Source organism: Danio aesculapii, chromosome 24, assembly GCF_903798145.1.
Source record: "Danio aesculapii chromosome 24, fDanAes4.1, whole genome shotgun sequence".
NCBI lineage: Eukaryota > Metazoa > Chordata > Actinopteri > Cypriniformes > Danionidae > Danio > Danio aesculapii.
Window position 1 is genome coordinate 4,773,572 of NC_079458.1, and position 27,714 is coordinate 4,801,285.

Genomic DNA, 27,714 nt, shown 5'->3' on the forward strand with positions numbered 1-27,714 from the left:
TCAGTTTGTAGTGTTTAAGTTCAGTTCAGTTTAGCTCAGTTCAGTGTGGTTAATAATCACTACTGAGAGTCCAAACACTGAAGAGCAAATCCAACGATGCGCAGCTCTACAGATCCCGAACCATGCAAGCCAGTGGCAACAGTGGAGAGAAAAAAACGTCACCAATGACGCCTGGAAAATGGTTTGAATTTCCGTTTAGTTACAGTGGGGAATTTACTAAATATCTTCATGCAACATGATCTTTACTTAATATTTTAATGATTTTAGGCATAAAAGCAAAATCACTGACTTTGACACATTTAATGTATTTTTTGTCTATTGCCAAAAATGTACCAGTACAACATAAGACTGGTTTTGTCCTCCAGTGTTACTATCAGGATGAAGGTGCAGTACACTGTGTATATAAACATGTCATAAGCCACTTTCACACAGTGATACTGGTAAATTTACGGAACGACTTTACTGGTAGATTAAAAAAAGTGCTGTTCACACAGGCAAGGACGTTACAGAATTTTTCCGGAGAAGACCGTTCACACATCCATTCCAAAATACTGGTAAATTCTGACATCATTAACCAGAAATGAGCTCTAAATGGCTGCGCTTGTATTTGTAAACATTTGACTACATTACAAATTCTGTGAGTGTTCTGATTAGCTGGAGTTGACGTCTCACGTCAGCACGTTCTAATCGTGAGCGCGCTCTTTCCGGAAATTTTCCTTCACACAGAGCAGAATTCCGGCAAATTACCGGTTATGTTACAACTTCTCATTCAGGAAAATTGCTGAAATGAATCTACTGGTATTTTTCAAAAAGGGCCTGTTCACACATAAAAAAATGAATAAAAATTGGCGGTAATTTTCCAGAAAGGTCTGTACGTGTGAAAGCGGCTTTAGTCTCACCGTCATTGTTGTTGAGGTTGGTCTCCAGGCTGTGTATGTTGTCTTGTCTGTTTTCTTTGTTTCTCTCATTGAGAGCACCGCTCATCTCCTTCATACTAAAGCTACTCATACAGAAAATGAGTAAATAAGACACACAACTGAGCTTTGGCTTCAGAAATTAAAAATCATATGGAGTAATACCATACCTATTGACGAGCGGAAGGTTTCCTGATTTATTCAGATTGTGATTGGTTGACATGGAGGGATTGGCCGGTTCAGAAAACATGATTCGTAGCATCGTCCATGTGGTGGATTCCTGTATAACACACAAACACACATCGAATATGGATAAAACAAAGAGTGATACAAATCTGATCATTAAGTAATCATCATACAAATCAATTATACACTAAAACATTCAAATATAAATTTAAAAAGCAGGTCACATGGTATTTTAATGTATCCTAATCTTGTTGACACACATTGTAAATTTCTCAGAATGTGTGTAAGAATCATTCTGCAGAGATTTCGATACGCTTCATTGGAAATTAATTATGTAATGTCTGTAAACCCCTCCCCTCTATAAGCCAACTCTGATTGGTCAGCTGACCATCCCATTTTTGATTGGTCTTTCCAATCTCTTCTACATTTTGTGAGTAGGGGGGAATATGCAAATGTGTTACTTTGACCATGTTTTATATCCACTTTGGACATCATTTTTAAAAAGATACGTTTAATTTCTTAATAATGCAGTCTTAGTGTGGACAGAAGGCTGAAGGGGAGAGTAACATACGCGTTTTTAAATGAAAATGTATAACTGTGAACATATCCTAAGACTTATGCTATCTATGCTATCACTGGTGAGTGCTTTTTCATCCTCAATTGTAAGTGACTCTTGAATAAAAAAATGAATAAATGTAAAGTAAGCTATTATTAAGTCGCATGTAAATGCGTGTGTGTCTGTACCTGTGGTCTGTTGAGGCTCTTGGCGACGTGAGCGTTGTGTTCACAGAGTTCAGCGAAGGGTTTGCCGCTCAGTAAGTAACTCTGAGCAGTGTTGATGAACCAGTCCATGCCGGTGCTGCTGTCAGCTTCGCTCTCAAACACACTGAGGGCGCTGGACACCTGCGCAAACTGCTCCGTCACGTCCGGCTTCTTGAAGAAGAAGATGGGGTACCGTCGGTCACCGCCTGGGTACGTTTTACGTCCCACGTCCCCGGCAGAAGCAGGAGCTATGAGGAAAGATCATGTTCTAATGAGAAGTTTGTTGGTAATGATACTAAGGCTCAGTGTTTAAATTAATATAATAATAACAGCTAGTAAACAGTTTAAACAGTTTTTTTTTTATAAATTTCATTAACAAAACAGAAAACTATTTAAAAATATATGATTACAAATACAGTAGAAGTCAGAATGATTCACCCTCCTGTGAAGTTTGTTTCTTTTTCAAATATTTCCCAAACGGTGTTTAACAGAGCAAAGAATTTTTCACAGTATTTCCTATAATATTTTTTTCTTCTGGAGAAAGTTTTATTTGTTTTATTTTGCCTAGAATAAAAATTTTGTTTATTTTGTTTATTAAGCCATTTTAAAGTGAATATTATTAGCCCCCTTAAGCATATTGTTTTTTGATTGTCTGCAGAACAAACTATCATTATACAATGACTTGCCTAATTACCCTAGTTAAGCCTTTAAATGTTGCTTTAAGTTGAATACTAGTATCTTGAAAATATCTAGTCAAATATTATTTACTGTCATCATGGCAAAGATAAAAGAAATCAGTTATTAGAGATGAGTAATTAAAACTGTTTAGAAATGAGTTGGAAAGAAGACCATTTCATTAAACAAAAAAAAAAATAAAAAGAGGGGCTAATAATTCAGAAAGGTTAATAATTCTGACTTTTTATATAAATAAATAAATGCATGTACATGCACATACAATATAAAAGTATCAAAACAATGGTAGATTAATAGCAGCTGATGCAAGACACAAGTTATATGGACAAAAGATTCGTATCCTACAGAGATTTCCTCCAGGTTTTGCATGTAATAAATAGAAAATCAACATTTCTTATCTGAGCTAATAAAATATGTTAGGCGTAATTAATTTGGAAAAACTAGTCAAAAAGGAAAAAAGGAAAAAAAAAAAAAAAAAAAAAAAAATTCAACACTTTGAAACTGCTGTAGTGTAAAATGTCAATAACTAAAACATGAAATAAACAAACAGGAGAATAAAAATAAATTTTTAGTTATATTTTTTACAATATTTTTCATTGTTTTAATGCATACATTTTTAACAACAAGAATGACTTTTTAATAAAAACAACTCTTGAACTTGACTCATAAAATTTGAGACTCGTTTTTAAGTTTCAAATTTGAGGTATAATTGAAGAGCATCATTTGAAAAAGTCATTATAGGAGGTTATGTCAAAGAACAACTTTGAAATTTAATTTGATTTCTCAGAAATATTTACTTTTATTTTACATTTTTGACAATTAAAAACGGATTTATTTATATATCCATCCATCTATTCTTTGGGGCTCATTAAAAAATAACAATTATACATGGATCACATATTAAAAAAAAAGATTAGACTAATTTCCAGAGTTTAGATTTAGAATAATTTTTTAAATGTGTAACTATGAAAAGTCACAACAAGTAGTTATGGTCAGGAAAAAAACAAAACAAAAACATAAACCTAAACAAACAAAAACAAAAAACATAAAGGAATGAACAAACAAACTCACAAATGCACGCACCTAAGCACGAACGAATGCAAGCACGCACAAACGCACATTTACATATATATTAATTTTAAAAATATATAGCATCACTGCCAAGGACGACCATACTATTCTGGAGGACTATGTGCACCCAATGGTTCAAACATTGTATGCTGAAAGTGGTGGCGTGTATCATGATGAATGTACGAATACACACAGCAGGACTGGTGACAATATCTCCCATGGCCTGCACAGTCACCTGACCTAAATATTATTGAGCCACTTTGGGGTGTTTTGGCGGAGCGAATCAGGAATGTTTTCCTCCACCAGCATCGTGTAGTGACCTGGCTACTATTCAGCAAGAAGAACGGCTCAAAATCCATCTGGCTGTGGTGCAGGACTTGCATCTGTCATTTCCAAGATTAACTGATGCTGTTTTGGCCGCAAAAATAGGCCTTACAGCATACTAATGAATTATTAAGGTGGTCTAAAACAAGGCCTTTCAGTATTATTGTCCAACCCCTGTACATATAAACACTATGTTGTTATACATAAATCTGGTTTGTTTGTGTATCTTTCTGTCACTCACCGGTCATCAGACTCTCTTTAGCAGCGAACGCCAGGTCCCCAAAGAGCCCGAAACAGAGTCCCTCAGGATTGGCGCGGTCGACAGGTCTGCTGGCGTCCTTGAACATGTGCTGGTACAGTGTGCTGTCTTTGGAGCCCGACAGCAGGAAGTATGGGTCATGCTGGTGCCGCCACACGATGCCCGTGGTCACGTCTTTGTGCTCCTCGAAAGTGGCGAAGGGGATGAACGGCCGACGGACGTCCCACACGTAGATGTTGTGGTCCACCATCATGGAGCAGGTGGCCAGATGATAGCGGCGCTCCGGACGCCACTTGACCCGCGCCACCGAAGCGATGGTCTGGACACAGTAGATCTCCTTCACACGATTGGTGGACATGTCCCACACCTTCACCATCTTATCACGGCCACCCGTCGCCAGCCAGCCTCTGACATACAGACATATAAACACTCAAGACTGACATACATCTGGACACATAATCTCTCTCAAAATAAAGATAGACACAAAAGCTTAACTTTTACTTTAAAATTTCTTAACTATAACTTAAAATACCTTTACACTTCTTTAAAGGTGTAACGGTTTTACTAATTTACTAATATCATCAATAGTAACTGAACATGTTTGTAGCTGATGCTAATCGGTCAGCTTGTATTTTGTTTATGTTATGTTTTTCATATTCTATTATTCAAATGTGTATTGGTGAATGTTTGTTTTGTGAACTTCCTTGTTTCTGGGTGGGTTGTTTGAGGCGGAGGTCATGTGATCCTCCCTGATTAATTTAATATGCAAGAGTTGGCATAGACATCATGGTGAGAACTCAATGCAGACACATGTTAAACGCTCCTGATTATTCGACCGCTGGTTATCAGGCCAACACGGTGACAGGAATATTGTTTGTTTATTTTTTTATTTATTTTGACGTCCTTTTGATTATGCTATGTGTGAAACTGGTTTGTTTGCCTTTTTAGTTTTCACGGTGTTCAGTAAATAAAAGTGTTTGAACATCAGTATTTGGGAGGCGTGGAGTGTTTTGATAATCGGCTGGTAGTTCATTCATTCATTCATTCATTTTTTCATTAATCATTCATTAATCTGGGGTCGCCACAGCGGAATGAACTGCCTACTTATCCAGCACATGTTTTACACAGCCGATGCCCTTCCAGCTGCAAGCCATCACTGGGAAACATCCATACACACTCATTTACACACACTACGGAACATTTAGCTTACCCATTTCACCTATACAACATGTGTTTGGACTTGTGGGTGAAACCGGAGCACTTGGAGGAAACCCAGGGAGAACATGCAAACTCTACACAGAAATGCCAACTGACCCAGCCGAGGCTTGAACCAGCGACCTTCTGGCTGTGAGGGCATCGTGCTACCCACTGCGTCACCATGACACCTCTGGTATTTTTTTTACATTTTTTTTTTTGTGTAGTTTTATTGTATAAAAATGTATAGTTATCATTAATAAAATCATTAATAAAATCATTATTTATTTATAAATTAATAACAAAAATAAATGGCAGCACGGTGGCGGAGTGGGTAGCACGATCGCTTCACAGCAAGAAGGTTGCTGGTTCAAGCCTCGGCTGGACTAAAACTTAATTTTATTGCATGCAAATTTTTGAAATAAGAATATTTTATACTACGCTTTTTTTATGTTTTTTGAAATATTATCAGTATTCTCATTATTATAATTTCCTCTTAGAGTGTACTCACAATATGCTATCTGAACCGTGCTCAGGCGCACTTCCCAGTTTGTTTGACAAGTGTGAGTGCTCTGAATCGGGCTCATGCGGGGTCAGTTGGCCGGCCCTGGCCCAGTTGGAAGAATAATTTAATGTAAAATAAAATAATGATATTATAAATATTTATTATTATTATTATTATTAAAATAATGATCATTATATTGTTATTTATACTTATTATTATTATTATTATAAAATAATTGTTATTTTAAATTATATAATATTGTTGTTATAATGTTTCATAATTATTTTTATTATATATTTTTATTATTATTTCCTTCTCATTTTATCTTCCTAAATGTTTTATATCTTCCTGAATTGTTTTAGTTTTGTGCACACACAGACACACACACACACACCTGTCCTCAGGATGCCAGTCACAGCAGAAAACAGGTCCGGTGTGTGCAGTGAACATCCTCTCGTACCGGTCGGGTCTGCGAATGTCCCACAGCTGCACATTTCCATTCTCGAAAGAAGCCGCAAAGGTGAAATAATCCTTCATACTGAACTGCACATCTCTGACGCTCTCCGACTGACCTGCAGAAACACACACAGATGCTCACAAACAGTGCATAACAATCGACACTTCTCAATTTAAAATGCAATACAAATACAGCACACGGACGGTAGTTTTTAGTAAATAAAGCAGCATTTTAATGAATAAAAAAACTGAATATTTTAATTTTAAGTCAAGACACTCCAGACATAAACTGTTTTTTTGTTTTGTTTTGTTTTGTGTGACTTTTTTGCTAGTCCCTTTACTGTTTAAGTTTGTTATTAATTAGCATATCATTTCTGGAGCAAGATGATTTACACATTTAAAAGTAATTTTAATAAGAGACATATTAATTTAACACATTTCATTTCAGTTTCCGAAAGTGTTTTTGACCAATCTTTTGTCTAAATATTTATTAAACAGTTACATTCAGAATTATTAGCCCTCCTGCATATTTCCCCTCAATTTCTGTTTAATGGAAAGAAGGTTTTTTTTCAACACATTATTAAACATAACGAGTCCCTCTTTCTGCCCTCTACTTTACCTTCTCCACCAGAGCAGCTCACTCACATTCCACACAGAATGTCTACGTTTTAATATGGTGTATCTTGTGGCTCTATTTTCATGTAAGGTATCATTTTAAATGTCTGTGTGTGATTGGTAAAGAGGTCTTTCTTTAACTGTAATGTTTTACAATTTCCCTTATATCTGTTGATTTGGGTTTCAGCTTTGATAAGATCTTTGTCAGATGCTCCTCTCCAGGGAAAATGGTCTTCACGTAAACTCATGACTGGAGAGGGGTCTTTGTGGTGCTTTTATTGTCTTGAATTTATGATGGTTTGTTGTGATTTGAGTATTTAAGGGAAAGGTGCAAAAGTGTCTGTGGGATTCTGTGGCCAGCAGAGGTGGGTAGTAACGAGTTACATTTACTTCGTTACATTTACGAGTAAAATTATTGGGTAATGTGTAAATTTTGAGTACATTTAAACATGTGTACATTTACTCAAGTAAATCATTAGAGAAAAATCATTACTCTTACTTCGCTTCATTTGGCAGCATTCCTCCGTTACTGTCAAATGATAATAAATATGATTCATATGACTTGTTTGCAAATATCGCTAGGCGGCGCATTGGAGATGTTATGAGGTTGCTATAGAGACGCGTCTCCCGCTTTCGGTTAGAGCGTGCGTGCCTAGGTTAGAATAATGGCTGAAGTTTAGGAAGACGTGCGAGTTTATACTGCTGTCATATAATTATTATTATTATTATGTTTAACAGAAAGATTTTATCAACTCATCTCTAATAACTGATTTCTTTGATCTTTGCCATGATGACAGTAAATAATATTTTACTAGATATTTTAAGATATTTTTTAAGTGACATTTAAAGGTTTAACCAGGTTAATTCGACAAGTTAGGGTAATTAGGCAAATCATTAATGATGGTTTGTTCTGTAGACAATCAAAAGAAATATTGCTTAAGGGGGACTAATAATAATGACCTTAAAATGGGTTTAAAACCAATTAAAAACTGCTTTTATTCAAGCTGATATAAAGCAAATAAAACGTTCACCAGAAGAAAAAAAATATAGGAAATACTGTGAAAATTACTTGCTCTGTTAAACATAATTTGGGAAATATTAAAAAAAAGTATATTATATTTAAAATAATTTTGCCTTCAACTAATATATATATATATATAATGAAAAGTAACTATTTACTTGAGTAATTTTTTCATCAGATACTTTTTTACTTTTACTCGAGTAACTTTTAAGATTGTTACTTTTACTTGAGTAAATATTTCCACAAGTACTTGCACTTTTACTTGAGTATAGACATAGGCGGAGGGTGAACAAACTCCAGGGTAAGGCTAACATATGCGCTGCCCTTTAATGCATTTAAAAAGATTTGCGACCGACCAAGAAAAATTTTTAACAAAAAGCACCGCCTTTCAATAAACGTCTATTATATTCAACACGCACATTAAATAATTTTATTAAACTAACCCACTGATCTACACTACCGGTCAGAAGTTTGGGGTCAGTTTATTCATTTTTTATTATTATTACTTATTTAAAAATCTAATTAAAATTATTCTGTTCATCAAGGCGGCATTTATTATATATTTATTTATTACATACTGTATGCAGTTTCAAATGAAATTATTACTCCTTGTTTGCTTTTATTACTATTACCAATAATAATAATAATAATAATAACAATATAATAAATAATATTAGAGTGATTTCTGAAGGATCGTGTGACTCTGACTCTGTAAGGTGACCTCTGGACACGCCGGCCCTGAGAATACGAAATCATTCTCTTTTTCACGAGGCTAATCAAAAACCGAACTTGTAATTCAGCAATAAATATTTGACCTTTAAAATGTAAAACTCCAAAAGATTGCCTAAACAAGATTACCACACTATAGGCTAGACTATGTTATAATGAAACTACCAATTTCAGTTAATGCTGAAAACAAGTTAAACCAGTGTAATATTTTATTATAGCTCTCTCGTAATACTCATGTGTCGTTTTATTACTTATGTCCTTGACCAGCAAATCAGAATAGTCTGCTGGCCAGCACTTTTGGTTTGGTTTTCAGAGCTGCTGCGATCTCCAGTAATAAACAGCGCTCATTAGTGCAATATGCGGGGTTGGACAGTTCCATTATTGTGCAGAGGGGGACTTTAAATTTGATTGACAAACTTACAATAGCTAAAGTGTAGTGTTAATCATCAACATTAAATTACATTCATATTACGCCTTACACCTGTTACATGTTTTCAATGCATTTTTTTCTTTGCTGCTCTCTCCGTGGTCTCTGGCCAGGGGAGGCTAAGCCTTCCCCAGCCTTACACACGCTCTGCCTATGAATATAGATTTTGTATACTCTACCCATCTCTGGTAGCCAGGATACCCCGTTGCAGTGTGTGAGTCTCTGAGCTCTGCATCAAGGCTTACATGCTGCAACGTACTTCTACACAGTCAGGTTTTAATCTCTAACTCTTATATGTATCTTTGAGTAATTGATGTTGGCTTGTTTTGTTTAATTATGTGAATTGGCACAGAAAATCTTTGCCCGACAAATAAATGTAAAAATTTTGTTTAACTCTAATATCTCCTGAAATCTTTGTAACTAGTGGATTGTTTAAGATGATGTTTCCGCAGCCTACGACCAGGATTGCTCATACACTCAGGCCTAATGGATGGAGCATAGGCACAGCATTAGAGACCTAATATTACTTAAAGGAAATTAGTTTACAGTTATATTCTCTAGCTAAGAACCAGAACTGGCGAGGATGTGTGCGTGAGCAGATGTAACTGGCCAACATACTGACTCTAAGCGACTTATGAAAATAAGGATTTATTAGGTTTATCGGTCTAAATTAGACTAAATCACAAACTACCAGCATGAATTGGATGAATCTAAATTTAAATTATTATAAATTAGAGTCAGATTAAACTCGGAGTTGGAAACAAATTAAAATAAATTAAGAAATTAAAGTATTTCTTTTCGCATGTGCTGAAAAGACGCACTCGCATTTAACCATCACACATGCTGTTAGTTTTATCATAGGACTAATAGATGGACCCTTACACTTTCTCCAGAAGAACAAATATTGAAGGAAATACTGTGAAAATACTCTGTTAAACATCATTTGGGGAAATATTTGAAGAAGAAAAAGAATTCACAGGAGGGCGAATAATTTTGACTTCAAATTTAGTCTTGAAATGTCTTAAAATGATCTTGGCACATACTTCAGCTCATGCATTTGCGATAATACAGTTTGCACGCACCAGAAAAAGTGCTGACGCTCTCCTTCTTGCGCAGGTCGAAGCACTTCATGAATCCGTCCTGCGAGCCGGACAGCAGCATGTTGACCTCCGTCGGGTGGAAGCAGACCTTGTTGACGGTGCGCTTGTGTTCGGTGAAGAGCTGCTCCTGCTTGTTTCGGCAGGGTCTCGAGAGGTTCCAGGTGACCACGGCTCCGTTGGTGGCGGCGGTGGCCAGCAGGTTCTCCTCCATCTGATGCCACATCACGTCCGCGCAGCTGAAGTTGAGCGAGGGTTTGCGGCCCACACGCAGGTTCAGACGCTCCACAAAACCATCCTCCTCCAAACCGTAGATCTTGAAGATGTTACGGCCGGCCACTACCACCTGAAAAACACAACCACAGATCATGAAAACTGGATTTAATGGCACTCACACAAAAATAAAAATGCATTTGGCTTGTTGGTTATTAAGCCTTCATTGACATTAGTTACAGTATAATTTAAAAAACAAATAAAAATCATCTTGTAAAAACATCATAATAATAAGCCCAAGTAGCACTGCAGGGTTTTTTCAATGAGTAATTACATGAGTGCTCTATAAAGGGTTACGTAATAAATTAAGGTAATATTAATAAGAATTTAAGTAATAATACAATTTACTAAAATATATACAAATGATTAAATTAATTTAGAGTTATACATTAGATTATAGACTTAAATAAATACTAATTTATTTTATATAGTTATAATATTGACGATATTTAATGACAAATGACAAAATATTTACATAAAAATAAATAAATAAATATATATATATATATATATATATATATATATACACACACACATATACATATACACACACATATATATATATATATGCATATAAAAAATATCGCCAATATGAATTCCATTCTACATTTTAATTTTATTTACATAATGTAATTTGCATATTTTTTATATTAATTAAAACACAACTGATACAATATATAAATATTGATATTTAAAATAAACACATTTTTAAAATTTAAATGAAATAACCTGCGTGAAATTGAAATATAGCAATATTTAAATCACAATTTACTACAAATACAGATATATACATTAAAATGACAAATGTATTTAAATTATTGTTACATTATAAATATACATTATAATTACGGTATTTATATACCAGTTAATCTGCATCCAGATTAACTAAAACACTGTAAATCAAAACTAAATTGCATTACATTTATAAGAGTATATTTTGTAAGAAAACACTATTATAATGCGTTGCCTTGGATTTCATTATTTTTATTATTATGATTATTTCAATTTACTGAGTATTTTTCTTTGATTTAAAATGAGCAGCATTTAGTCATGCAAATTTAATTGTTTTTTAAATCACCAAATGCACACAGTATAAATGTGACCTGCGTGGCGTCCCGACAGACGCTGATGGCGTTTGCAGGTGCGTCCAGGTGGCAGAACATGGTCCGTCCATTGATGGTGCTCACCCTGGTCATCTTCTCCATCTCAAGCTGAAAATCAATGAGAAGAAGAGCAAAGACAGAAACAAACACACACAAGCAAAGAGATGAGAGAGAGGCTAAACAAATCAGATGCTGCAGTTCAGTCTCTGGCCAGCAGGTGAAGCACAAATTCATCAACATCATCATCTTCATACCTGTGATTGTGGAATCGGGGGAACTTATTGCATCTCTAAGACAAACATTTAACATTATTTTTCAAAAACAGAAACTTTAATGAAACAATTTTGAATAATAACACAAATTAAATCAAGTTATCCCTAAAAAATAATGCTTGTATGTGTATTTAGGGACATTTTGTCTTGAAAATATTAAGGATTCCCTTTTTAGCTATTTTTGAATCACACATTCATCAAATAATTACTCTAATTTTCATATTTTTTTTGTGTTTACTCTACCAAGTTAAAAACATTTATATGAAACATCTATTTTCTGTATTATTTGTTAATTAAGTAATGAAAAAGTACATTTTGCATCTGTCTCTGCATTCTGGTCAACTTTACAACATCGGTTATAAAAAGGCAGAACAATCTGTAAAGCACTGATAGAAAAGCATGTGACTTGCTCCAAGTGATGTCACTTCCTCTGGCGGGAAATTCTGGAAGGCATTGAGGCTTGCCATTATTCTTCTCTCAATGATTTGTGCAAAAATGTTTATGTTTATTCACAAATAGTATAGATTAACTATTTGTCAACTCTGTTATTGTGACATTTCAGTGAATTTCTCATTCACTTTTTCAAACAATAACATGATGAAAATACATTGTGTTTTAGACATGCAATATCCGCTTGTTAAGTGGTGACGTGTTGGTGACGTATGTAATACTGTTTCCGGGTCCAAGCCGCCACTCATTTAAATTGAGAAAATGTTTGTTTATGATCTCTTTTTATTCATATTACACATTAAAGTGAATTTTATATAAAGTCATAGTGTACACAACAATTTCTGGGCTTGCTGCATCACAAATATCAAAATTTGACACTTTCTGGCCATCGTATATCAGGCATGGACATATATATTGCGATCGTGATTTTTCGAAAGTATTACATCACATTGTAGACGTTTATTATTAGCATTTCATAAGTCTCCCCATACAGTTTGATAGAGCGCTTGGACCTGGAAACCGCTTCGTGTGACGTCACACTTAATAAGCGGATAGTGGAAAACGTCACGGTTTAAAAAGATTAATAATACGTTAAACAACAATTAGTAACAGAATCAAATATTCCTGATGACATTTATGCATTATTTTACATCAATACTGTATTCACATTACTGTAAATTTGTTGTCATTTTAGCCTAATGAAAAATGTCTGAAAATGTGTCCGCAATGAGTCTCTACATTTAGCAAGAAATTATGTGTAGAAGCATCTATAAAATAGACTCACGCTTCGTGTCCAAAGCCGGTTGTGTTGAGAAAGAAAAAAATTCAGATAACCTTTAAGCTTCTCATTTATTCCACACCGAGTCCTTTGAAAAAAGCGAGAGCAGAAAAAGCACATTCTTCAGTGTGTTTAACAACATAAATAATAAACTATTGTAATAGATACACATTTAATAAATACATTTTCTAATAAATATGCTTACTTGAGTAGGTAAAACAGCAAACATGTCAGGGAATATTATTGTTATTGCAGCACAGACTTGAGCAGATTTTTTCCCTCTCTCCATCTGCTTTCTTATGCAAACTTGAGATCAGTGTGTGGCCGCTGGTGCGTGACGTCACACACACATTCACGAAGCGGCGTTTAACATCTGTATGAAGAATTTCACATCAACCTAAGGAAGAGAAGAGAAACAAGGCATATTAATAATACAAAGTAATATCATAAAACATTATGTGAGATCTGTACAGAGGACTGCTGCCAAATAGCATATTATACCTTTTTATATACATTTATAAATTATAAAATATATTTTTAGATATTTTTAGATTTTACATAATTAGTATATTACCATATAAAATTAATGCATTATTAAATAATATAACACTTAATTAATAATCAATTGCATGATGCATTTCCAATGATTGGTATTTCTATATATTATATAAGCATGAAGTTTATAATCTTTTAGTCTGGTTCAATGGATAACAGATCCGACCCATGTTTTAGGCCATACCCTAGACTTTCCCTGTCGGGCTTGCTGTCTCTGATATAGAGTTTTCTGACTTTATGCTTTCTGACCATAAGCCGATTTTATTTTCCATGTTTCTTCCCACTCTCCCTTTATCCACTAATGTTAATGTAACACTGTCTCGTTATTATTCTCCAACATTTGGGGCCAATTTTAATCAGTGTTTTTTGGAAACATGCTCTCATTATTCTTTGGATCTCCCACTGTTTGACCTAGATGCTGACAAACATCTCAGTCTCCTAAACTCGGCCTGGCTGAGTGTTTTAGATGTTACTGCCCCATTCAAGCCTCATATAAAAAAACGCAAATCCGCTTTATGGCACAACTCAAGCACTCGTCTGCTCCGTCAAGTCTGTAGAAAAGGCTGAGTGGAAATGGAAAAAGGATAAATAGCAAATTTCTTATGAGATGTTAAAAGACAGTCTCTCAGCTTATCAGTCAGCTGCGAAATCTGCCAAGGCTTCTTACTTTTCTGATCTCATTGTGAAAAATCACTCTACACCTAAAGCTCTGTTCTCGGTTATACATTCTGCTGTATATCCAGCTGTTCAATCAATGCCTGTTGCTTCAAATGCTCTATGTGAAAGCTTTCTGAGACAAAATCTCCATTTTAAGGCCAAAACTCTGCTCTCTCCCATTGATCCTCCTCCTCCCACTTCGCATCTGGTCTATTGGGATGCTTTTGTTCCCATTTCTCTACAATCACTGAAAAATGTAATTGCTAATACTAAACTTTCCTTCTGTCCCAATGATATCATCCACCCTAAATTTCTAAAACAAATCACTGACACTGCCGGCCCAGGCTTGGCTTCCTTTTTTAATAAGTGCCTCTCTACTGGCTCTTTTCCCAATGAACTTAAAATGGCCACTGTCACTCCGCTTCTCAAAAAGCCTTCACTGGATCCTTCTATTCTGAATAATTTTCGCCCTGTCTCTGTCTTGCCATTTTGCTCTAAGATTTTTTAAAAATTGTAGTCGATCAATTGCAATCTTTTTTTAAAAAGCAACTCTATCACTGAAATCTCTCAGTCTGGGTTCAAAATGGCTCATAGCACTGAAACGGCCCTCCTCAGAGTACTTAATGATCTCCTGCTAGCCACTGACTCTGGCGATTCTGTGGGCCTGGTTCTTCTAGATCTGTCAGCAGCATTTGATATTGTTGATCACTCTATTCTGCTGTCCAGATTAGAGTCAGTTGTGGGCTTGAAAGGCACAGTCCTTAAGTGGTTTAAATCTTTTCTTTCGGATAGAAAATTTTCTGTTAAATTAGGTAACTTCTCATCCTCATTTGCTGATCTCACTTGTGGCCTCCCTCAAGGCTCAGTCCTAGCTTCCTCACTTTTTCATTATATATGCTTCCGCTAGGGGCCATTCGAAGAAGCCATGGGGTGTCTTTCCATTTTTATGACACCAAGATTTACTTACCTATTAAGAGGAATGATCCTCTTGCTCTTAGTACCTTACTAAGGTGCTTAGATGAGATCAAAATCTGGCTGTCCTACAATTTTTTTATCATTAAATGAGGATAAAACAGAGGTGATTGTCTTCAGCCTTAATGACAATGCTCAGGCCTCTTGCCTAGATTTGGGCTGCTTATCTGCCTTCAGATCCCCCCGTGTCCACAATCTGGGTGTCATCCTTGATTGAAACTAGACAAACAGATCAGTTCAGTTATTGGCTCCAGTTTTTATCAACTACGTTTGCTGTCTAAAGTTAAGCACTTTTTAAATCCCACCACTCTTGAGATGGCTGTCCACGCTTTTATTACATCACGGTTAGACTACTGCAATGCACTTTACTGTGGCATGTCAAAATCCCAGGTTTCTCACCTTCAGTTGGTCCAAAATGCTGCTGCTAGATTTATTTGTCATAGCAGAAAATATGACCACATTACCCCTCTTCTAAGAGGCCTTCATTGGCTGCCTGTCCCTTTTAGAATTGCTTTTACTGGTAAATAAATCCCTCCATAATCAAGCCCCATACTATCTGTCAGAGTTGTTTCACTTTTACACTCCTGTGAGATCTCTTAGGTCAAGTGATCAGAATCTTCTTCCAGTTCCTCAGTCCAGACTGAAACGTAGAGGGGACAGAACTTTCTCTGTGGCGGGCCCTCGGTTGTGGAACACCTTGCCTCTCGAGATTAGAATGGCTTCATCATTATCTACTGTTAAATCACTTCTTAAATCGTACCTTTTTAGCTTGTCTTTTTAAGATTATTTTAATAGTCCTTTCTACTGCTACATTTTTACAGACGTTTCTCTTGCCTTATTTCTATGTTTTTATATTCTGTCTTTTTTATTTTTACCCTGTCTTATGTACTTTTAAACGTGCTCTATAAATAAATGAACTTAATAATAAATTACTATTAATAATACTTCAATAAATACATAAAAATGACGTGAGTCTGATGATATAGCTACATTAAATTCATCATATGCACTCACCGGCCACTTTATTAGGTACACCTGTCCAACTGCTCGTTAACGCAAATAGCGTGAATCATCTCAGACTGGTTTCTTGAACATGACAATGAGTTCTCTATACTCAAATGGCCTCCACAATCACCAGAACTCAATCCAATAGAGCACCTTAGGGATGTGGTGGAACGGGAGATTCGCATCATGGATGTGCAGCCGACAAATCTGCAGCAACTGCGTGATGCCATCATGTCAATATGGAGCAAAATCTCTGAGGAATATTTCCAGTACCTTATTGAATCTATGCTACGAAGGATTAAAGCAGTTCTAAAGGCAAAAGGGGGACAAACCTAACTAGTAATGTGTACCTAATAAAGTGGCCGGTCAGTGTAATTACTTTAATTTTACCTGCAATAAGGGTCATATGTAACGTTATACCAATGTTTTTCGTTTTATCAATTTCTCTGCACTGTGATATCCGTTAATGAGTACCATTATTATTATTATTATTAGCAATAAGCTAATTAACGCAGTGTTTGTTATTGTAAAAGACAGAAGGATGAATTACAACATTTTAAATAGGTAATTCTAAAATACCTTGAATTATAATTCACCTTATGCTACCCAGATGCTGCTTCGAGGTCATAAAAATTAAATCTTTTCTCAAAACATTACAGAGGTATATATTTATGGTAAATGCAAGTAACAGTTGGTAAATCTGAGTAAGTTCTGTAGAGATTTTGTCTCAACAAAAGTCTCACACGGCTTTAAAAACACCTCGGAGAAACTCGTACATCTTGAGTGTATAACGCAGCCCCTCGTGTCGCCGAATAGTAAAGATCATCTCCGGTATGGGTTTATATATAACGTTAAGTCTAAGATAACCGCACGGAACTTACCCTTTCAAAACAAATGTGTCCGTTCACGAGAAGCGGATGTAGAATCATTGTTTACGTTCTGCGCTGACGTCACGTCCCGTCGCAAGGCGCGCTGGTTTAGTGTGTCAATTGAACTGCAGGAAAGAGCTGCGAGATTTGCTAAAAACGGCTTTGCAAGTTCAGAAAACAGGTTATTTTTCATAATAACTCCTAATGTGTTGTTGTTTAACGTGCTTCGTGTGTTGTAGATGTTATAAAGCGCGTGTTTGTGTGCTGTTGCTAGCAGTGATGGGGAAGGTAGTTGCGTTACTTAGTTACTTTTTACGGAAAGTAATGCGTTACGTTACTTTTGCGTTACTTTTTTCCCCTGGATGAGACTTGGTCTAGTTAAAAACGTGCAGGGTTATTACTGTTTTAAATGGATGAGTTCTGCAATTAACAATGCACGTTAAAACCTTCATTTACCTTTAAAAAAAGCACATCAAGAATTAATAATTTTGAAAGTTTTCTTATGAAATCTTCCTGACCCCAGAGCTGTACATGCTGTGTTTACAGATTATTGAAAGTTTAAAGCAATGTTTTTGCTTCTTTTGCACTTTTTGTCTTATTAGTTACGTTAGATCACTGTCCAATGAGACAATACACTTTTGCTTTTATTTAAAAAGAGCTGCGAGAATTGCTAAAAAACACTTTTACAAGTTCACAAAACTGGTTATTTTTCATCGTAACTCCTAATGTGCTGTTGTTTAACGTGCTTCGTGTGTTGTAGATGTTATAAAGCAGTGTTGGGGAAGGTAGTACGTTACGTTACTTTTCTTACCTGGATGAGGCTTGATCTCATTCAGAATTTGCAGTTTTTTTATAGATGAGCTCTGCAATTAACAATGCATGGTATAACCTTCATTTGCCGTTAGAAAACACATCAAAAAATAATTATTTAGGATAATGCTATCTTCTGAAAACTTCCTGACCCCAAAACTATACATGTCATATATACATATTATTAAGTTTAAAGCAATGTGTTTTTTTTTTATTATGTATTATGTATGTATTTTATATGATGTATTATGTAAGTTTAAAGCAATGTATTTTTTTAAATAAACAAGCACTGCAATTATTAACCTTCATTTACCTTTAAAAAACAGATAAAAATGATAATTTTATTAAAGGTTTATTGAACGTTTAAAGCAATGTGTTTTCCCAGTGATGGGTTGCAGCTGGAAGGGCATCCGCTGCATAAAACATATGCTGGATAAGTTGGCGGTTCATTCCTCTGTGGCGACCCCAGATTAATAAAGGGACTAAGCCGAAAAGAAAATGAATGAATGGATCAATGTGTTTGTTACTTTAATACTTTTTGTCTTATTAGTTACATAAAATCGCTGTCTATTGAGACAATACTCTTGTCCTTTTTTCCTCAATGCGTTTAAAATAATAAGAATACTTCCTTCTCAGAAATGTAAGGCTCTGCCATCTTGGTTTCTGTCTGTTCCCATACCCGAATTCTCTCTCCAGTGTGATTAAACGTGAATATGTTCATTTTAATTCAGCAATTTTTTTTTTAAAGCTAAACAATTAAACTTAAAAGTAACTCGCATTACAGTTAAAAATAAGTAACTGTACTGGAACAAGCGGGATCCGGAACCTCTGAAATCTGATCTGGCAGCTCATTTTACCAATCCCTCTCCTCGCATGCACACACCCCCTCACCGCTCTTTACTTTCTTCCGTGCAAAATTAAATTGAACACAAATTTGATGTGTGTAACTTAGAAGTAGTAATGATAGCATATTTAGCATTTAAATATTAAATTAAAATGATATATATATTATTAAATACTGCGTTTTCATCATTGCATCGTGGTATGTTTGTAGAAACATTCAGTGTGCATTTGAAAAGGCATTCTGACCTAAAGAATTGAGCAAAATGGTGAGTTGAATGTATTTTTAATGAATTGTTGATACTCACTTTTTCTCTCTGCCAGCAATGAGTCTGTTCACCTGTGAAGATCCTGCAGTTTGGAAAGCGGTTCACAATAAATACTGGACTGTAGTGGAAGCTAAATCAGCTGGAAAGAAGAAGACTTCAGGAAAACTCCTGCAACTCGACAAATGGTTGGAATGTCCGCAAACAAGCACTTCATTGCAAATGTTCAATATTGCATTTGCACATAAGAAAAAAATATTATTTTTATCATTTTATTTTATTATACTTTATAATATCAATTATATAATATAAATGTACGTAGGATTTATATATTAATAAAAATTATTAAAATGCATATTAGAATATATACATTTAGAAAAATTATACTGATCGAAATATTGCTAAATTTCATATTTTTTAAAATATGTACTTACAATTTGTTTTAATTATCTTTACAATTATAATTAGCAGCTAGTATAAAATATGGCAAACTTATTTGATAAAAATAAAAATGAAATCACAATCAATGACCTAAAAATATGTTTTTACAATTTTTTTAACTGCCTATAAATGCAAACGGCGTAAAAATGTATTTTTTTTAATCGAATACTAGAACATAAACATTTTTTAAATAATTTGTGAACAAACGTAAATATATTGTAACAATTATATGATTTATTGAATCTTTGAATTATTATTTTAAATCATATCATACAGATTACAAATAAATTAATAAATACATAAAAAATAAATGATAGAAGTGTATGTATTTTAGTGATAAATTGTAAGTTTTTAAATTTACAGTAATAATAGTATCTTGAACATTGAAACCAATCTTTGTACTCATAATTATAATTAGCCATAACATGTAATATTAAAAAGTACAAATAAACAAAATAAAATAAATACACACTATAGACTATCATTGCCTGTTTAATATTATACACGTGAATAAAAAAAAATATTTATATATAAATATATAGCCCCCCTGAATTGTTCAGCCCCCTGTTAATTTTTTTCCCCTAATTTCTGTTTAACAGAGAGAAGATTTCTTCAACACATTTCTAAACATAATAGTTTTAATAACTCATTTCTAATAACTGATTTATTTTATCTTTGTCATGATGACAGTAAATAATATTTCACTAGATATTCTTCAAGACACTTCTATACAGCTTAAAGTGACATTTAAAGGCTTAACTAGGTTAATTACGTTAACTAGGCAGGTTAGGGTAATTAGGCAATTATTGTATAATGATGGTTTGTTCTGTGAACTACCGAAAAGAAATATTGCTTAAAGAGGCTAATAATATTCACCTTAAAATGAGTTTAAAAAAAATTTAAAACTGCTTTTATTCTAGCTAAAATAAAACAAATAAGACTTTCTCCAGATGAAAAAATATTATCAGACATGCTGTGAAAAATTTCTTGCTCTGTTAAAAATATTTTGGGAAATATTTAAAAAAGAAAGAAAAATTTAAAGCGGGGCTAATAACTCCGTCTTCAACTGTATATATATATATATATAAATAAATAAATAAATAAATAAATAAAAGTAAATGTATTGTTGATTACAACTAAATAAAATATATTACACAAACAATTGTACATTGATAGTAAAGAAATTACAGATGTTAATACAAAATAAAAATACTATATAATTAATACTATATAAAATTATATATATATATATATATATAGAGAGAGAGAGAGAGAGAGAGAGAGAGAGCGAGACAGACAGACTGACAATGTTAGTGAAGCTGCAGCAAATTGCAAACATTATATATATGTTACATATATTAAAGTTACATTGTTAAAAAATGGTTAATTTAGATTTAAAACTGTACTTATTAAAATTGTTAACATGCAGTTTTTACATCCTTAATACAGCTTCACTAGCATTGCCTCTTATTGATAAATTTTCTTTCTACAGAAAAAATTACAAACACATCTAGAATCATTTAATCTGTTTATAACAGTATTTCTCTGTGAACAGACTCCATTTGTAAATGCAGGAGATCTGTGTGTTTGTCTCTGCTTAGGTTTGAGGAGGATCTGCCGGCAGCCATTACGGCTCGACCGGAGCGTTTCCTCACACATGCTGAGCTCGTCAAGATCATGGAGTGGAAACTGACTGTAAGCGCTCATAGAAATAGACTCACACGATTAATGAGAGACATGCTGCCGGAAACAGACACGTGTTCTCATGACATCAGCTCAGTGACGTTCACACAGATTCAACAATGCTTTTCTGATTTCCTCCCAGAAAGGGAAGTTCCGGCCACGTTTGCAGCAGCTGATCGGCTCCAATAATGAGGAGGCGGTTCAGAGCTCCAGCAGCCAGGCGTTCAGTTTGTTGCCTGATGTACAAGCGGCAATAAAAGAGCTGTGCAAACTCAAAGGTGTCGGGCCCGCCACCGCATCAGGTATGCTTTAAAGGGTCATAAAACACATTTTTTGAGATGTTGACAGATATATACATGTGGCACGTTCCTAAAAACACTATTAGGACACGTATATTTCAAATTAAAATGTGTTATTTTAGCGTACTTTAGAGCAAATTTGTTTATAAAGAAATTAAGCAACGTCACGGTAAATGCGTACATTTTAAGTGGTGAATGGCCACCAGTACACAGTGACATCATCCGGTCTTGTATAACCGCTTGAGAGTAAAACATAAGCATTTCTATAATTATGTATAGGAATATAACAGTCAAGATGATTCATAGTACTCAGATGAGCCTGTATTATTAGTTTTAGGTTGTTATCTTGGATTATTAGAAGGCTGTCTGGAATACTCTATTCTGATTGGTCATCTGCGACCCTCCAATGTGTGTTATTTCAAGATAACAACCTCTAAATCGGTGTTTCCCAACCCTGTTCCTGGAGGCACACCAACAGTACAAGTTTTGTAGGTCTCCCTTTATCTGACCAAATAACTTCAGGTTTTGGAGAGTTGATTTAGGTGTGTTTGATTAGGGAGAGGTTGAAAATGTGTACTGCTGGTGTGCCTTCAGGAACAGGGTTGGGAAACACTGCTCTAAATGACACCGGCTCATCCAGGAACTTAGAATCACCTTGACCATCAGTGAATACAATCACATTCATATACTTACGAACACATTCATTTGTATCTGCTTGTCTGTCACACTGGCGCCGTCTTGTGAATAAATAATTCATTGCTCTAGTACAGGGATGGGCAAACTCGATCCTGTAGGGCCGGTGTCCTGCATAGTTTTGCACCAACCCTAATCAAACACACCTGCTTGTAGCTTTCTAGTGATCTTGAAGACACTTATTAGGGTGTTCAGGTGTGTTTGATTAGTGTTGGAGCAAAGCTTTGCAGGGACACCGGCCCTCGAGGATCGAGTTTGCCCATGCCTGGGCTAGTATATGCTTCATTCAGCCAGTTTTTTGTGTCAACTTAGCATTTTTTGACTGTTTAGTGCCATCTTGTGACTGAATAATGCGCAGGTTAGTGTATACTCCATCAGCTGTTTTCGTTTCTGTCAGCTGTGCATTTAATTAAAGTATGAATTAACTATTAAGAACAATGTTTTGTATCTAATTTTTATGCTTAGTGGCAAGTAGTTAGTGTAAAAAGTGGGATAAAGTACATCCAGGATGGTTGTTTTTGCAGAATATAGCCCTTCAGTTTTATACAACAGTGCTCCGCTTTGCGTCGGGCTGCTGATAAACCTGTCAGGCTTTATTCTGTGATAACAACCTTCTGGATGTACTTTATCCCTAACATGACATACCTTGGAATGTTGTGATTGACCAATCAGAATCAAGTATTCCACAGAGTTGTGCAATAATATACACGTAAATCACATCAGATTGTTTCTATCAGCTGTTCTGGTGGCTGGAGCTCCAGATAAAGTGGCCTTCATGGCAGATGAAGCTGTGGAAAGCATCGCAGAGCTCAGACCAGTCGAATACACGGACAAACACTACGCACTTTACCTCCAGAAAATGCTGTGGAAAACATCAGAGCTTAATAAAGGTAAAACATTGAAGATGTGTAGGAAACTTAACATATTTTTTAGTTTCACGTAGATTGTAGTTTGCATATTTTCAAAGAAGTCTCCCAAAAGAAGCAAACTGCCTAAAACATCAGTAACTACAGACTTCCTGTACAAATCTACTTTTAGTAGGTGTGTGTTGATTTTGCTTACTGGCAGTCTCTGGTCTTCACTAGCTGCCTGCAAACAACATCTGTGTAGACCCTTAAATTCTGTTCTTGCAAAGCAATTCTACATTGCAGCATTGAGAATTGACACTTTACTGATGCAGTTAAACCGATGACTTCATTTTTACTGTTCATATACCTGTATACAAATGCTGAGAAAGAACTGAAATGCAAATATGGTTATGAATGTTTGGGTTCAACCAATCACAATAAAATCAGATTAGAGTACATAAGTCATCTGGCCAATCAGAGCAGATTAGAGTCATCTGACCAATCAGAGCATAGTCATCTGACTAATGAGAACAGATTACAGTCATCTGGCCAATCAGAGCAGATTACAGTCTTTGACCAATCAGAACACAGTACAGTACAGTCATCTGACCAATCAGAGCATAGTCATCTGACTAATGAGAACAGATTACAGTCATCTGGCCAATCAGAGCAGATTACAGTCTTTGACCAATCAGAACAGAGTACAGTCCAGTCATCTGACCAATCAGAGCAGAGTAGTCTTCTGACAAATTAAAGCAGGGTATGGTCGTCTGACCAATCAGAGCAGAGTACAGTCATCTGACCAATCAGAGCAGAGTACAGTCTAACCAATCAGAGTAGAGTACAGTCATCTAACCAATCAGAGCAGAGTAAAGTCTTCTGACCAATCAAAGCAGAGTACAGTCATCTGACAAATTAAAGCAGGGTATAGTCATCTGACCAAGCAGAGCAGAGTACCGTCGTCTGGCCAATCAGAGCAGAGTACAGTCGTCTGACCAATCAGAGTAGAGTACAATCATCTAACCAATCAGAGTAGAGTACCGTCATCTGACTAATCAGAGCAGAGTAAAGTCTTCTGACCAATCAGAGCAGAGTACAGTACAATCGTCTGGCCAATCAGAGCAGAGTACAATCGTCTAGCCAATCAGAGCAAGGTACAGTCGTCTGGCTAATCAGAGCACAGTACAATCGTCTGGCCAATCATAGCAGAGTACAATCGTCTGGCCAATCAGAGCAGAGTACAATTGTCTGGCCAATAGAAGCAAATCACAGTCATCTTACCGAGCAGTGCAGAGTACAGTCATCTGACCAATCAGAGTAGAGTACAGTCATCTGACCAATTAGAGTAGAGTACAGTCATCTGACTAATCACAGCAGAGTAAAATCATCTGACTAATCAGAACAGAGTACAGTACAGTCATCTGAGCAATCAGAGCAGAGCATGATCTCAGAAAGGCGGAGCTCAGAGACACCAGATCAAACTACTTCAGACACTGAGAAAAGAGCTGATGCTGAAAGTGATATCATGAGGATTGTTTTGTTTACCTTCAATAGATATGAACCTGTTAAAACAATAAAGGCACTGTAAATACATAATCATCAAGATCTTACTAAAATGTGTCACAGTGGACGCTCAGCAGGACTGGACTCCTCACCGGGTGGAGCAGTGTTTGTGGACATGGGCAGTGGCCAATCAGATTCAGCCCTCGTTATTGCAGGAAATCAGTTTGAAAGATGCAACCAATCAGAAGCCAGAAAAGAGGAAGTCAGCCGATGAAAAGCCGTCAAAAAGAAAGAAGACTGAATGACCACAAAGACAGAATTGAGCAGCACTTAATCACAAAATATCCAGACATTGTTAAAATTTGTAAAAAATAAATTCAATAAAAGTCCTATTTTGTATCCCATCAGAAGAACTTGTCTTATTGTAAACACAGAAGCGCACGCAGACATCTCCTCACAGTATGGTCTTTATTTCATACAGCTGAGAAATGAACGCAAACACAAAACCATACAAAATAAAACTACAAAAACAGAATTGCCTCAGGTCCCATTATTTCAGAAGTACAATACATCATGAAATGATAAAGAATTTGATAGAAACTATCAGTATTTACAGCTCTTTAAATCATCTCATCCAGAGAAAACTATTAGCCTTATATTTTTCGTTTTTTTCTTGTAAACAGAATATTTTACTGCAACGAGTCTTGTCATCTCTCGTAATTTGGCACCATTTTGAAATCTGTAAATGGACTACAATTTTTTGAGTAGGACTACAGCAATGGCGGCAACACAGACGATCTCACTGAACGCAGCGAAGATCTCAAAGCAACACTCTCGCGAACCTACACCTACAACATCATGGAGGAAAGAAATGTTCAGCTGGAGATACGAGAGCAGCTATTGGCTGGCATGGAATGTGGGCGGGGCTAAGGGGGAGGTACTTGGTGTTTAAGTTTGTTCCCAGTTTTAGACATATTGGTTGAGTACAGTTCTTCACCGACACTGTTCAGGGTGGCAAACTAGTAACCGTATTATTTTGCAGTATGCAGACTGTCAATAATATCTTAAATTATGGCGTGATCCACTCAGAATCGTAAATTAAAATAATGCTGAATTAGAAACGTTTATTTTATTTATTTAAATAGAGATATGGACAGTACTTGCATGTGAATTTAACATGCTAATCTGCTTCCCAGGTCAGTAAAAATGATTCATAACATTTTAATTTAAATAATAAAAATAATAAATATTGAACTTAAATTAATGCAAATTAAGAACATGCAAAAAAACTACAATTAAAATTGACTGAACGATTAACTAAAATGTGTTAAATCTGAAATATTAAAATCGCTAAAGCAAAAAGGTAATAAAATAAAGCTATATTAGAATATACTAAAATAAATTTAGGTAGAATTAAAAAAATATATATATTATTTATATATATATAATATTTAAAGAAAAAGAAATTACATTGAAACAATATGTTTTTAAACCATGGAAACAATATCTAAAAAGTTATTACATAATTAAATATACTCTCACCGGCCACTTTATTAGGTATACCTTACCAGTACCCACTTTTTGCGTCAGAAATTTGCGTCAACAAGCAGTTGGACAGGTGTACCTAATAAAGTGGCCAGTGAGTGTATAATTATAAAAATTACATTAAAATAATAAAATATCAGCATTTAATTTCCCACTTCATTAGAATCAATCAGAAAACAAAACACTATTTGTAATGATAAACTTTGAGAATCCTGCTTGTTTGAAATGTTAATAAATGCAAAATACACACTGCTTCATATTATACTTTATAAATGGTAGGTATTATAAACTGCAAATTATAGTCTGTTTGCTAGTGTACCACTCTGAACACAACCCGATAGTTTTACACCGTTTCCAACATTCACGTAACGCATAAAGACTCAGAGACTACAGTATGTCTGCTGTAACAGTCTGAAAACCAACAGATCATACAGCACATTAAAGCATCTTTAACACACACACACACACACACACACTTCCAGCATCCAATTAATGAGTGTTCAGAAATAATACATCTAGCATTCTCTGCTCTATCTCTCCATTTTTCTTCAATGTAACAGCTATCTAACTGTTTATATGCATGTCTAATAAATATTCATCAGCTTGTCGTTTTTCACCTGTCTAAACGTGCCAGCCAGGCGAATATTAGAGGAACTGCACAAATGCTTGCTGGAAAAGAACATTTAAAACCGTTATTACTGAAATAACCATTTCTAGTATATATTCTCCTCAACAATCCCGTCCTGTCCAGTAAAATAGGTTATGAGTGCTGTTTCATCCTGATTTGAATAACTTGCTTTCTCTTAAAAGCATTGTTAAAATGAAATCTGCTGTTAATTTAGTCACATAAGACATGCAAGATTTGGCTTTTACCTTAGGTAAAACATCATATTTTAGCTAGAAACATGGTGAATTCTATTTAAATTCCATTTAAAGGAAACCTTTTTTTGGAAATGGTCTTATTTTATAATTCCCCTACAGTTAAACACTAGTGTTTTACCGTTTCTGAATCCATTCAGCTGATCTCCGGGTCTGGCAGGAGCATTTTAGTTTAGCTTAGCAAAAATCATTGAATTGGATTAGATGATTAGCATCTCCCTCCAATTTTTTTTTAAATCCATAGTTTTTCTGTTTAAAGCTTGACACTTCTTTTTAGAATCATTTCGAGGGAGATGCTAATGGTCTAATACGATTCAATGATCTATGCTAAGCTAAACTAAAAGTGCTCCCGCCAGACCTAAGATCGTCTGAATGGATTCAGAAATTATAAAACTCGACTGTTAAACTCTAAGGACGCTGTAAAAAGTGTTTGTTTAAGGATTACCAGCACTTTGGGAGTAAAAAAAACATATATAGATAAAACTAAATGAATATTCATGACTTCCAAGTTGAGTTGAAGCAAATAATGTTCAGTTTCTTGAGCAGATGGATTTTTAATGTAAATAGGCTTTTTTTATAATACCCTTAGAGTTAAACACTAGAGTTTTACTATTTTTAAATCCATTCAGCTTATCTCTGGGTCTGGCAGGGGTATTTTAGCTTAGCTTAGCATAAATCATTGAATCGGATTAGACCATTAGCATCTCCCTTCAAAAATTC

At 35.1% G+C, this 27,714-nt stretch overlaps 2 protein-coding genes across 3 annotated transcripts in view; one reads left to right on the forward strand and one right to left on the reverse strand.

Moving 5' to 3' along the window:
• wdr24 (WD repeat domain 24) overlaps positions 1–17,239 on the reverse strand; it is a 24,728-nt gene extending 7,489 nt beyond the window's left edge. For both annotated transcript variants that reach the window (XM_056450997.1, XM_056450996.1), the window contains exons 1-10: positions 17,200–17,239; positions 13,335–13,526; positions 13,136–13,217; positions 11,630–11,737; positions 10,239–10,599; positions 6,303–6,480; positions 4,192–4,616; positions 1,845–2,110; positions 1,085–1,194; positions 900–1,000 (exon numbers count right to left, since the gene is read on the reverse strand). In XM_056450997.1, the coding sequence (XP_056306972.1) occupies positions 900–1,000; positions 1,085–1,194; positions 1,845–2,110; positions 4,192–4,616; positions 6,303–6,480; positions 10,239–10,599; positions 11,630–11,731 (1,543 nt within the window). In that variant the 5' untranslated portion in view covers positions 11,732–11,737; positions 13,136–13,217; positions 13,335–13,526; positions 17,200–17,239. The remainder of the gene's footprint in view (positions 1–899; positions 1,001–1,084; positions 1,195–1,844; positions 2,111–4,191; positions 4,617–6,302; positions 6,481–10,238; positions 10,600–11,629; positions 11,738–13,135; positions 13,218–13,334; positions 13,527–17,199) is intronic.
• A 33-nt stretch (positions 17,240–17,272) lies between these two features.
• zgc:112496 (uncharacterized protein LOC541336 homolog) lies at positions 17,273–25,105 on the forward strand. Its single transcript, XM_056450682.1, has 6 exons — positions 17,273–17,368; positions 19,162–19,291; positions 21,146–21,239; positions 21,370–21,529; positions 22,957–23,109; positions 24,694–25,105. Exons 2-6 carry the CDS (start codon positions 19,164–19,166, stop codon positions 24,873–24,875), a joined length of 717 nt encoding a protein of 238 aa, XP_056306657.1. The 5' UTR covers positions 17,273–17,368; positions 19,162–19,163; the 3' UTR covers positions 24,876–25,105.
• The last annotated feature ends 2,609 nt before the right edge of the window (positions 25,106–27,714 follow it).

Excerpts from the sequence above, each read along its gene's own strand:
- zgc:112496 (XM_056450682.1), top strand. The coding sequence starts at position 19,164 with ATGAGTCTGTTCACCTGTGAAGATCCTGCAGTTTGGAAAGCGGTTCAC. Across the intron at positions 19,292-21,145 it reads CTCCTGCAACTCGACAAATG|GTTTGAGGAGGATCTGCCGG; the intron begins GTTGGAATGTCC and ends GTCTCTGCTTAG. Across the intron at positions 21,530-22,956 it reads CGGGCCCGCCACCGCATCAG|CTGTTCTGGTGGCTGGAGCT; the intron begins GTATGCTTTAAA and ends TGTTTCTATCAG.